Below are 14386 nucleotides of genomic sequence, written 5' to 3' on the forward strand. Positions count from 1 at the left end.
CAAACATTAGGTACTACAGCTTTAGGACAAGGTCACGTACTCATTTAAATAGCAGCCATGTAATATCACACTCTGTGGTGCTTAGATACGCAATCCACCCACAACAGCCTTCAAACTTACGTTAAACTACAGGTGAGGGAGGACAGGCTGTTGTGGTAGGGAAGAAAATCATCAAAATAGCACAAAAGGGATTTTAAATATGATGATGTAGTACTTAAATATCCACCACGCAGCTTTCCAAAGTAAAAAAGAAAAGTTTTTGCATGTTCTATTTCTTCAAATGAAAAACCACGTCTTTTTGTTTTTTGTTTTTTTAACTTAAAAACTAGTATCTTGGTTGCTCCACACTAAAATGAAACTTCAATGGCAAGTAGGAAACAATTTAGGAGAGACAGTGAAAATATCTTTGTAAGGAGCTTATAAAAACCTAATAGTAATGTCATAGAGAAATAATTATGGCTAAAACTGACAGGAGGCAGTTTGACAGTTCTAATATAGAACTCCTATGACAACTTCCTTTAAAGTGCACTAATAATGGCAATAGAAAAAAATTAGCTAAGGAGACAGGCGACATTCTGAAGCAGCATTATCTCACTTAATTTTTCAGAAAAACAAGTTTTATCCATCAATACATAAATAAGACTTCCAGTCTTCCAAGTACATTAGAAAGTATACAGTTAATCACAGCAAAATTTACAAACAACCAAATTTAGCTCTGGCCAGACCCAGGCCTATTTACATATTTGGGTTGGTCTCATTTTCACCTTTCCTTGCTCTACAAATGTTTATATTTTAAACGCATATCAAAATTTACAAAATTTGCAAGAAATGTCTTTGTAAATGTACAGCGTCAACAACTAATACAAATATGAACATCCTGATACAAATCAGTTTCAAGTCAGGATTTTTTATGATGGGTTTATAAAAATTAAAGAAATACTCTCTGATTCTTAAGTTCCAGACACTGGGTGCTGGTGCTGTCGAGGTGATTGCACTGCCCTCAGTGACCACCGGGATGGGACAGAAGACCCCTGGCCTACTGTACCAGCACCTCAGACAGAGGCAGGGGGTGGCATGTTTAGCGATATTGCTAATTAAAGTTATGTAGATGCAACTGTCCAATTGAACACTTATATGAAAGTCGTACTTGTGTGAGGAAACATTTAGTTTTAAGATACTTTTAAATAGATTACTCAGCTCTTAAAATGAAATGACATATCCACATATAATGTACTCAGCTCTAAAAAGGAACAAAGTACTGATACATGCAACAACTCAAGGGATCCGGGACGGATCTCAAGGGAATTATGCTGAGTGAAAAAAGGCTGATCTCAAGAGGTTACATACTGTATAATTCCATTCATACAACATTCTTGAAATACAAAATGATAGAGATGGAGAAAGTTAGTGGTTGTCAGGGATTAAGGCAGGCGGTAGGGAGAAAGGTGGTGATGATTATAAAAGGGCAGCACTAGGGGTCCTTATGCTGGAAGTATTCTGTATCCTGACTGTGGTGGTGGTAAATGAATCTACATATGTGATAAAATTGCATAGAACCAAATACACATTCCATCTCAGGGCACCTATGACCTCCCAGGGACAACCTTGTCCTTGGCCTGTCTGCACAAAGTCCTCTAAAAATGATTAATACATACTGCAGATCAATTTTCTGCACTATGCAGAGAAGCCACTATTAGTATATTTTTCTCCTTTTTTGGAGTAAATTTCTTGATTATCTTTATAAGATAAACCACGTGTCTCTAGCTTAAATGAACTTGAAAATCAAAAAAGGAAATAAAAAGCTGATATACATCTTCTAGTATTTTTGTCTTTTTATTTTTGTAAATTAAGATAAAAGATAAATCAAATGTTTCCAGGTTAAATTAGGTCAAATCAGAGAAAGAAAAAAGCAAATTATATAGCAAACACTTGCTCTTCTGACACCTGTAATTTCTAAAAGCATTTTTATTAAATTTAGAGAAAATATAACTATAAACAAATACATGACTTTTTCCAAAAGGCCACTTTGTGATAAAGTATATACACATAGTGTTCATGGTTTTTTTTAAAAGTGCTATATCATCTCTGGTTTGAGAACCATCTATTGCTTTAAAAGGCTTTTCAACACAACTCCAGCACTGTTTTCAGGTGACACTGGCAAAGGTGTAAATGTGGGCAAAACATCTGAGATGGGTTTCAAAAGAAGATGCCTGGGCCCACCAGGTCCAAGTCCAGCTGGGTTAATAAGAGGCACAGCTGCAGAGCGGGAAGCCAGGAATGGATTCATGTCTGTTCTTCTACCAGACCTGGATTCTGTTGCATAAAAATGATAAAATATGGATTATTTAGTCTCTACCCTTCACAATTAAGTCAAATTGAAAAAACCCTCTGATTATAAGTAATAGCATAAAGAAAGTTATTCTTATATTGTTAAACTGACTAATATAGACATATATGAATAACCAATTGACCACTACTATCAAATTTAAAATTCTACCTGGCTAGTAATAACGCTGGTATTTAGCACATTTTTTGGACTACTCTTTAATTATTCAAGATGAAAGTACAAATAGGCCTCAATTCCTAAACACAAATACTAATTTATATTACTAAAATCTGATTAAAGTTCAGCCATGATAATTCAAAACATTTTCTGATAAAAACAATGCTAGACATGTGTTTTAGGTTCCCAGAGTTGCCCCCAAATAATTTTATACTGCTGGACTCTGGATCCCACATGCAGGGTCTATGAAATATAGAAGGGTAAAATAGGACAAGAAACAAGTGAAAGAAATGGGAGAAAGAAAAGGGGAGAGAAGAGTATTTCCATGCATATTTAATATTTTATTGAACACATTAATACTGTTTTATATTTAAATACCAGTTGTATAACTGATAGACCTCATTTACTACAATAATAGCTTTTAAAAGGTCTTATCTATGCTGCACGGAAAGCTACTCACCAAGCAGAAAAATGAAGAACTTGAGAACTTAATATATGGATACCTTACCTGATCCTCTTTTAGGCATTCAGAGGTTTGAAAACAATTCTCAATCAGATTATTTCTCTAAAAAGTTGACCTAATACAGTTCCTTTTTCTTGGAATAAGTACTTAGTTTATGACCTAAAGTCTTAGTGGATAAAATCCTGCTTTATTACCCAACACCACTAACAAGTTCATGGATAAGAGACAAGCAACTCTTTGAAGGTGCCCACTTCAGCAATGGGAAACTCAAATAAAAGAAGCCTCTCAGAACAAAGAAAGCATGGAAAATTCATCAAATCTCCTCATTACTGAGCACCCCTGAGTTCCCAAGCTGTATTTTCCTGTGAATGACAACTTTCCTAACTCTGGGAAAGCTTCTGGTGATAACTAGTAAAAGCTCTGGCAAACTTCCAAATCCAGGATTAAAGATTAAGTTTGCTTTTTTTCATGCAAACCCTTTATCAACTGAGATCATCACTGGCTTTTGTCTCTGATCAATACAAATCAAGCTGAGCATAGAACTTGATGAAAGAAAGGGGAGAGAGTAAGAAAGAGAAAGGAAAGGGAGGAGAAGACAACTCTGCCATAATGAATTTGGGAGTCTGCTTCAAGATGCTACAGCCTAGGGTAAGAAGAAAAAAGGCTATCAGTATAGTCCATATCTCTTCGATAAAGTTACAACTTTTCACTAAATTTAGTACATAAAACTTTTATCATAGACAGATAAATTTTACCACTTTCTTTTTCTATAAGAGTTCAGAAAAATAGAAACATTTGTCTGAATAACTAAGGAAGTTTTTAAAATTTCAAGAGTATAAATTCTTTAATGTTTTATCCAAATTTAAGAATCTGGCATGTGATATAAACTTGAGTATATAATCACATATTCCTTTAAAGTCCAACTAGCAAACATGTTAGTCTATAATAAAATACGAAGATTTCAGGAAAAAAGAGAGATTTCAATAAAGAATGTGCTTACAGTTTAATGGATTATAATACAATTTCAACTCAAGACATTTTACTGCATGCCAATATAGGCAATGTGAATATAAATAAGACCCTAACAACCTAGTGGGATAGAAAAATATGTATACGTGTCTACAACCACCAACCATTTGCTTCAGGAAGACCTTTCAACATACAGTATGAGGGCACTTCATAACGTTCTTGGAAGTCTAAGTCAGTTTACTAAACTGGCATTATTAACATGCCAGGGTTTGGTTACTGAGTGTAAAACTTAGATTAGAGAAGGGGGGAAAACCCTTCTCTAACTATAAACTATACATCTAGCTCTGATTAGTAATAAGCACCACTCGTGAAAAAGGAAAACAGGACCAAGCAAAGGTTTAACCAGTTCACCATCACTTCCAGAAGAATAATTCAAAGTGGCTCATGCAGAGAGAAAAGAATTACTCTGATATGCAAAGGGAAAGTATTTCACACTGTTTAAATTAATCTAAGCCAATTAAATATCAGATTGCCACAAGAATATATAAAGCCAAAAATCTGATGGCTTATTGGAATTTTGAATAGTCATTACACATTTTCAAAAACAGTAAAATTTAGTTAATATCACTATAAAGCATAATCATAAATTAAACTTTCAATTTTTATAATCATAGAAAAATAAATATTTGGATTTACCTCTAAAAATTTCTGGTACATTTGTATCTAGTTTTCTCTTTCCTGGTGAATCTAGAAGTTTTATATCAATAACAGAAAGCTTTGGTGGTAGAACAGATGGACGAGACTCTGTTTCCAGAAATTTAACAAAAAGTTCTGAAAAAGACTAAGGTAAAATATTTGGTTATATTAGACCGGATAATAAAATTGTATTCACTACAATTAAGAAAGTATATTCAGCTATTGTAATTAAATATTAAAAACTAATCATGCCATTTGAAAATTTTTCTTTTTTACAAATCAGCTTTATGAACAATTGAAAATGCCAGCACTTTAGTTACACAGTTATCATTACAAAAATTTAACAATTTAATCAATACTCTCTGATGACAACACTCATTTCAAACATCTTTTTTTGGCAGTTGGCCAGTTTCAAACATTTTATAGTCAGAATTAGCCAACTGATAACACATTTCTTGCCATCAATGGCACTTAAAACACCAAGTCTTATTATTTTAATAACTGCTAATATAGATGCGAAAAATTATATTGAAGAAAAACAAGCATTAAACACGATTTTCTAAAGTAAGGCCCAATCAATGAATACAGCAAAAGATCACCAGTAACATTATCGGATTAAAATAATATAGTGTAGACCTTTCCTTTAAACTAAATTTTATGCTATCTAAGTAAAACTGTGTTTTATCTTTAACCAATTCTGGGTAAGTCACCTATTCTTAACGTCCTCTTTATTAAAAAAATAAAAGAAACTCCACATTCTAACTCACAGTACAACTCAATTCAATTCATATTCATCTAAAGCCTACCCCATACCACACACAGTGTTTTCATGTTTACTAATTGCTTCCTCCTACCAGAATGTAAGTTTGTTAAGTGCAGGCTCCTTGTCTATCTGGTTTGCAGTTGCATCCACAATGCTTGGAATACTCTGGTACATGGCAGGTGTTCACTGGCTCACTTTGCAACATATATACATGAGCAAAATAAAGCCTATATTTTCAAGAATCTTATGATTTAGTAGCAAGACTGCCAATGGCAGCATAATAAAGAAAAGAACAGTTAATACTTTGAAAAATAAAAGTACCATATAAGAAGTTAAAATAAAACCTATATGCAATAAAATTATTAAAACTGTCTTGTTATCCTTAAGCTAATCACCTCTCTCTTCTCAGTTTTCACAACTCCAAAATAAAAAGGGTTGTATAAAATAACCTGAAAAAGAAATCTGATTATTTGCAAATGAGTGCAACATACAATCATTTCACCATTCATATTCAGCAAGAATAAAATCGGTTCTTACACTATTAAGCACAGATTGCTGATTTGGTCTCAAAGGTGTGTTGGGGACACTTTTTGATCCTCCTCCAAGCCACCCAGTCATCCACCTGGTCACACTACCCTGATCTTCATGAAACAACTACAAGATTATTTTAAAACAGAAAAATATTATCAATAAAAGAAAAAAAAAAGAAGCACTTATACGTAATTTCATATAGTATGGTTTTCAAGACCAATTCCTAGAAAATGTTTCCTACTGATAAGAGACCACAAATACAATAAAATGGCATCCCTGGGATGATCTCAAATAAAAGTTTTAGGAATTGCCATATCGCAAAATTTTAGCATCCTGATATCCTGATATGAGAAGTAGTTTATAAGTTACAGAACATTTAAACTAATACATAAATTAAAAAAATCCATTTGTTCAATGTACTGTAAAATGATTTCATTTCCACATTATTGAGAAAATTACATTCACTAAAAGTTATACATATTAAAAGGAAACAATTTGATACCACTATTTTAGTTATAAATGTTTTCTGAATGGCTTTCACTGTCTAGTTACCTGCTCCATTTCCTCCCTTTTGATACCCAGGATGCTTCCCATCAATCTTAAAACTTCATGATGGTGATTTTTTGGTGTGTGGAAATGTCCAACAAAGAGGTTTCTCATTAGGACTCTATGAAAATGAAGGCAGAAACAGCTCAAGCAACTTAACATTGAGTGTACCCAAACAATAAACACTAAACATATAAATATTTCATTATTCTTAAACAATTAAATGTTTGATTATAAAAAGACTAAACAACAAAATATTTTAAAGTAACTTTTAAAAACGTCTTGACAAGTCTAATGAAGAATATTTCAAACAACCCAAAATGTAGACCTTTTAAAACATCATTTATTAGCCACCCACTTTCTTCACCTCAACACTGACTAAGGTGGTGCCCCATTAGTAATTTTCACTGCCTGATTGGGCTGATGTTCACCTAAAGCAGACATTTAAATGGTGAAAATTGTTCTTGTGCTTAACCATCATGCTTACATTTTCCCATTCACATTTATTAGAAATTTGCTAATATCTAAATTTTAAAAACAGTTGATATTATTGCATATATACCTAGGTTTCAGAGCTAATATATATATTTTTAAGATGACTGGATCTTAACCTTTGACTTGGTGTTGTCAGCACCACGCTCTCCCTAGTGAGCTAACTGGCCATCCCTATATAGTGATCTGAATGCTTGGCCTTGGTGTTATCAGCACCACACTCTCCCAAGTGAGCCACAGGCTGGCCCAGAGCTAATACATTTAAACAACATACATTTATTTAAGAACAGCGGGGAACAAAAAAGAACGGTAAAAATAAACTCTTTATTTTCTAAGTCTTCATATTGGGGTGATGTTTTAACTCTTCCATGTGGTTTTAAGAAAACCAGTTGAAAAAAAATTGACTTTAAAAAAGAAAAGAATATAACTTATTCTACTGAACCCTCATTAAAATTACCTATATCTCCTCACTATATAAGAAAAATAAAAGGCTCTTAAAAAATTGAATTACATATAAACATCTATAAGTAGAAGTTGTTTTTACCATAAAAGCAATCTCCATAAAATATACAAAAGTTAAAAGGCAAAAGCATACCTCTCCACTTTTCCTTCTGCACTGTTTACTAAGTTCGCCAATTTCTTTTGTACATCATCCAGCATTGCTTCTTGGAGCTCATCTGTTTTAAAATATGTGAGTAAAGATAGCCTTTAGCTGATTAAAACAGTCTGGATGAACATATAATGAGATTTATGAGATCTTTTCTATGAACTTTGAATATATGCACTTCTAATTGGGAATATTCAATTATTTCCATCTCTTCTTTGGAACAGGGAACTAGGCTCTCTGATATAGAAATCATCTAGAAGCCAGAGTACGCATTAATTCACTTGGGTTACCCCAATAAAGTAATCAATTCTTTAATAGAAAATTTAAAAACAAAAAAATGTTTTCATCCTCTTTAGTAACTTAATAGCAAAAAAGAGATTTTCACCACTGCTTCCATGCAAGAAACATTTCCAGAGCCACTTATTTAATGGTAGGAAATGGAAAAGACAATTTTAGATTTTTCTTTTTCTATTTTCCTGGCTTGGACTCAGTTTTTGGTGAGTTAAGAGGAATGTCTAACACAACTAAGACCATGGTTCAGGATGCAGCTGATAGGGCAAAGTATTCTGGAGTAAGGAAATTGCAAAATACAATTCAAATCATTGATTCTAAAATACTAACCAAGTTACTGTAGCTTATGACTGATTCAGAAGGATGCTTGGGCTATTTTATTTTAAAATTCTCATTTAAAAAGGAAGCAAAATTTGTAAAATCTTGGTAGAATAGCTGGAATTTGAGCAGTATTAAAAGCAAAGTCTAGAATTAAAACAAGAGATGCCTTGTTCATAAATTCAACCATACCTCAGGGCCAAGGATTCCTGGACTAAGGAATGCTCACTCAAAGATGGAGTTTACACCTTATTTCAGAAATGGACAGTTTGAGCTGAAAGAGATGCTTACTAATTTTAAGCTAGATTACAAATTTTTATTCTGAAAGAAATAAGGAGGCGATCATTTTGTAAGAGTGCTACTTTTCAAATCAGAAACATTCACATCCAAACACTGGACTTGACCTCTTTTCACAAACCTACTCTTTATTTAATGCTGCATTTTCCTAGCAGTAGCTGGATGCAAGTTCCTTTATCAGATATATGGCTTAAAACATTTCCCCCCAAATGTGGGCTGTCATTTCACTTTCTTGATGGGATCTTTTGAAGGACCAAAGTTTTTGATTTTGATGAAGTCCAATTTATTTTTTCCTTTGTTGATTGTGTTTTTGGTATCATATCTAAGAAACTATTACCTTAATCAACATCTCAAGGATTTACTCCTATGTTTTCTTCCAAGAGTTTTAGAGTTTTAACTCTAAAATTTAGTTCTATGGCCAAATTTGAGTTAATTTTTATGCATGGTTTGAGGTAGGGTTCCAACTTCATTCTTTTGCTTGTGGATGTCTGGTTGTTCCAGCACTATATGGTGGAAAATTATTCATTTGGTACCCTTGTCAAAAATCAGTTGAACATTAATGTATGATATATTTCTGGACTCTCAATTCCCTCTGCAAATGTTTTTTCTTGTGCCTGGAAAGCTCATTTCCATCAATATTGCCTATTAACTCTTACTCACCCTTCATGTCTCAGTTCCCAACTCACTTCCTCACAAAACTTTTCTCTGAGCCTTCCAGATTAGGCCAAGCCTGTCTGCTTTATGTTTTTATTCTGTCCTGTACAATGCTTCCATACAATGCCTAAAATTCTGACTTAGAGTACTAAATGCATATATAAAATATCTAGTTTAACTGTTTTCAATGGCTTGTGGTTTTTCTAAATAGCAAAACTCTAAATTGTAAAATGCCATTCATATAATAGGCTAACTTTACCAAATAAGAGACGGTTGCCATAACCATATTATAAAAGCAAGGTTAGTGTTTGGAAAATCTACTACAAACTTTTCCTTTCCTGTCTTTCCAGTAAGGAATTTAAACTTGGACAAGAGAGAGAGAGAGAGAGAGAGAGAGAGAGTGAGCACGAGCACGAGCATGAGTGCGTGAGAGCGAATATGAACAGGACTATTGTTAAACTCTGGGTTAGTAAAACATTTTAGATTCTTAAGGTGCACAAGTATATTATGAGTCATGAGCACATGGTGCTATTTAGGCCTTTCCTAGCACTACATTCTTAATGTAAACAGAACTCTCGACTACTCAGAGGGAGAACAGCAAATACCTTAATCTTGTCACTGTTCTTACTGAACCATCTCACTCACAAGCCAAAGTAGGAGCCAGAGTAAAGATGGGCATTGTCTTCTCTTCTGTCCTCACCACGCCACGAGGCTATAGAAAGGTAGCAGAGAAACAGAGGTCAAACTTTCGTACCCGCCCCTTCCCTTTCTCTGAGATTTCCCTTCTCCTATCTATTTTCCTCTAAATTGATAATTGTTATACTGATTACATGCCAAAATGATAATTTGGATATATTGGTTTATATAAAATATATTAAAAAATTAATTTCACGTATATTTTCACTGTTTTTTAATGTGGCCACTAAAAAATTTAAAACTGCATGTGGCTCACAGTATTTCTTTTGGACTGTACAGTCTAAAACATAACCAGGATATAACACTGCACTATACTGTCTCTAACTTAAAAAAAAGAAAAAAAGAAAAAACTGAATAGACAGTCTGTCTATTAAATAGTCATTTATCACTGTCTGATAAGTAGACATTTTCAGAGTAAAATTCAAAAAGTAAAGAGTTGATTCTGATAAAGATGATTTTAGTAAAATAAGTTTAAAATTTTTTAACTTTGCTGTATGAAAAACTGATCAAGAAATCAAACTGTCCTAAAATTCAAACCAAAAATAGTTTCTTGATGAAAACTGATTATGGTTGGGACAATTTTGATTAAAATTTCTATATTCAGGAAGGAAGAGTTGAAACATGCTCAAGGCCAAAGTGACATGGTTATAAGTTCTTAAACTCACTATCACAATATCCAGTTAGTCCCTGAGCTAAATGTGAGGTAGAATGCAAAGAGCTGTTTCAAATTCAAGTAGTAGTTTAAATGTATTCTGACATTTGAGCCTAGGGGAAAAAACCTCAGAATATAGGGGTAGGGGCTGGAAGGATGGTATTAACTACAAGATGTTTGGAAAAGAAAAGAAAGTCAAAACACCCACTTCAAAGGTCCCTACAGACTCCTCTTTTCTCCAGACACCCTTATTCTCCACCCATCAGAGATTCTGAACACTTCTCTATAAATCTGATGACAAATTCAAACCACAATTTGAAATCAGAACTGTATTTATATGGGCATTGAAAATATGGTTATTTAGAAATGGATTTTAAGCAAAATACAATATTCCTGTGAAATCATCTCACATGCTAAAGTAATTCTTTGGAAGTAAAGGGAAAAAAAAAATGTCAGAGGACAGTTTAAAATTAACCATTTCAAAGCAATTGAGATTTAGTCTAGCTTGGAGAAAAAGAGTTACTTTGAATGTATGATACAGTAAAACCCGACATATTAGAGCCTCTCCTCTGAAATACCTAGAGATGGTGCCATGGTCTTCATCACTTGACTTAAAATAAAAATTGAACATAAAATGTAGTTGACTGCAACAATTGAGCACATTATAGTTTTTCATTTCATTTGTGATTAATGATGGTACACTATAATGCTGTATTCAAAGAACATCTTAAAATTAGTCAACCCCTTACAAAGTTATTTGATTACTTCATGACTAAGCTCCCATGGACAAGACCCAGGTCAGGTTTATTGAACAGTCACCTGACTGGGAAAAAAGTTAATGAAGCACAGAACTTGAGTGTCAGAAGACCTGGATATGAATCATGGTCCTATGACTGGGGCCAGATTTTGTTGCCTATTTTATAAAGCAAGCATGATCATCTCGAAGAATTTTAAATGTGCTTTTCTAAATAGTACAGTGCTATGTAAAGCATTAGTACTCATTCATCTCATTTCTTAAAAGAGCTGAAGAGTTCATTGTTTAATCTGGCCCTCATCAGTACCAATTATACATATCACTTTGGTTAATGTTAATATTTTGTGACTTTTCCCTTCCATTTTGCATATTTGTCATTTTTAAGAACCAAGGCAAAGGAGTCAATCAAAGGGAAAAAATGTTAGAAATTTGATTTATAAATATAGGTAAATAAATTGGGTCTGGTGTCTTATTTGCATTGGCTACCTTCTAAATAAATTTAAACTTGATACAATATTAAACCTAATAATAGGAAATTAAGCCTTTTCATTTAATTAGATATAACCAAAGCAAAAGCTAGAAATTAATGGTCTTTTTATCACAGAATTTCAACTTATAGAAGATCACTTTTACTTTAACACCAAATAATATTGTTAAAAGATATATCTATTTACAATTTGAATTTAAGATATACCAGCATCTGCTTTGTCTTTTAACTCAATTCCTTTCAACCATGTCTGACACAGAATTTTAAGGCCTAGAGCACTTGGTGAATGCTTTCTTGTCCCATACTCATAATTATTAATTGCTGAGTGAAAAATAACCTTTAAAAGTGGCAATGAAATTACAGAAAAAGAATTTCATTAATATAGTATAACCTCAATTTGAATTCCAGTAGATCATAATCTGTGATTAAAATGAAATAGGTTGAGGTCTACTGAATTATTTGTACAGTTAATTGGAGTTACTATGTGTACTTGAAAGAGATTTTATATAAATATTTTATATGTAACTAAATCAAATGTATTTTCCTTCTCCATTCTCTTCCCTCAACCCTTTATTATGAATTCAGATAATGTGTGTTATGTTTTTCCATACTGAAACAGAAAATTTCTTAAAGAAAGTAAATATTATGAATAAAGTTATATATTTCCTTTTAAAGGTTTATACAGACAAGCCACATCCCAAAAGAAAGGATAGAATTTTTCAGTGAAAGTTAAAATCACTGCAGTAACGTTTCTGCTAATGGAATATAATCACTACTTTGAAAGCACACTAATGATAAAAGGTTTTCTAAGCTGCAGCCTGAACTTCAACTCATTTCTGAAAGCTCTCTACTGCAAATCAGCATGGACGATAACCAGCCTAAAGAAGTTTTGTTCAGCGAACACAGGGTTTTTACAAAAACTTAAATTAGGTGTCACACTAAAAAATAGGGGTATTTCACATAAAAATCCAGATTCCCAGTGTCTCTTGGAAGATCTAAAGATTTGGCAACTCTGGACCTACATTCCTGCACAGCAACAGTTAGGTGGAGCTGAGAATCTGCCGCCCCCATAATAAACGCTCTTCAATTCACCACAGGTCTCATTTGCTCTTTTATATTATCATTTTGGCCCCAGTTTACAATTTGTGTTTGGGATCCATACTTAAGAGTTTCATTTCTCTATACAGCAACACAGTTCCACCTTTACCTTCTCAGCAGCCCACACCAACATGCCATACCACCTCCCCCGACCACATACACACACCTGCAAGTGCACACACACGCCACCCTTTGGTCATTACCAGTCAACCGTATCTCCAGCCAGATTCCAGATTATGCCACACAGTTTCATATGAATTTCTTCCTTTGTCTACAATGCTTCTCCCCAACTACCTGCATGCTTAGCCGTTCCTACTCGTCATTCAAGTGAGGTCAAGTATACCCTTCACTAGGCTTTTCTACCCTTCCATGCCACCATCACCAAGTAGAACAGATAGCTCTTGCCTTGCAAAACAATTTGTTGTATGTATTTGATTACATGTCCTATCCCCTTCCTGACTACCTGTAACCTCCCAAAAGTAGCACTCTGGTCCCCTGTCTTTGTATTTCCCGTGCCTATTGTAGTGCTCAATATGCAGCAGATAAACAAGGAATATTTGATAAATAGACAAAATAATGATTAATTTTCCCTGGGAAGGGAGAATGGGAAGAACAAAACACAGGACAAAAAGAATATATAATTTATGTTCTGAATTACTCATCCATACATAAAGAAATGAAGGAAAGTACATAAAATACATAAACTCAAAACATTCTTATCTCTACATAATTTATCTTCCTTTATATCTAGAAGAATTATTAAAAAATAACTGCAATTTCTAAAACATAATTCAGTTTAGTTATTAAGGAAACACATTAAAAAATATAGCTATTAAGTTGAAAAGGACAATTATTCATCTGATACAAACTTTTTTCTTAATTCAAATTTTGGCATTGTCTAGTATACCCAGATGTTTATATCATCACAAATAAATTTTTAATCATTTATGGCAATTCAGAAAACTGCATCTGGTACCTCTTATATGTTTCCTCTAAAATCACCACTTGTGCCAAAAACATCTATAAAGAAATCCCTCAAAAGGTTTGGGTAACAAAGCGTCTGGGAATGTATTTGGCCTACGTTCAACAGGACATTATATGTTTTCTTGTATAAATCATATCCCGGAAAATGGAATGTCTTTATTTAAAATAAAAAGCTCTACCATCCACAACCAGAAAGGTAGTTCCACGGAAAACACTTCAAGCTTCTTTTATAATTGTAGTTTTAAAACACATTTTTATGCTTCATATTACAGTAGGTTTTACTGGGACTCATTTTATACATTCTTGTAGATGTTCTTAAAAACAAATATTCTAGGGAAATTTTCCACTGTCAACTCATAGAAGACTTTTTTAAACGTGGCAACTAAATCTTAAAAAAAAAAATCAGTTAGGGGGCCCTTTTACATACAGGTATAAACTGGCAGATAGACCAAAAGATTTTTCCAATGCTACAACTAAACTGGTGTTGCTTATGAAAACTTATTTTTCTCTGAGTACCATAAAATTCACCACCCTTTTGTTTTCTGTTGTTTTTTAAAAAATTTGTTATTAGTATATCACCACCCT

The 14386-nt window shown here is 33.3% G+C and overlaps 1 protein-coding gene across 1 annotated transcript in view; it reads right to left on the bottom strand.

The window, feature by feature from the left end:
- Positions 1–2056: 2056 nt before the first annotated feature.
- The window catches only part of TRIP11 (thyroid hormone receptor interactor 11), a 61427-nt gene continuing 49097 nt past the window's right edge, over positions 2057–14386 (bottom strand). Inside the window, 5 exon segments of the mRNA XM_063089768.1 lie at positions 2057–2352; positions 4632–4776; positions 5932–6048; positions 6478–6592; positions 7559–7640. Of these exon segments, the coding sequence (XP_062945838.1) occupies positions 2102–2352; positions 4632–4776; positions 5932–6048; positions 6478–6592; positions 7559–7640 (710 nt within the window). The 3' untranslated portion in view covers positions 2057–2101.

Source organism: Cynocephalus volans, chromosome 3, assembly GCF_027409185.1.
Source record: "Cynocephalus volans isolate mCynVol1 chromosome 3, mCynVol1.pri, whole genome shotgun sequence".
NCBI classification, from domain to species: domain Eukaryota; kingdom Metazoa; phylum Chordata; class Mammalia; order Dermoptera; family Cynocephalidae; genus Cynocephalus; species Cynocephalus volans.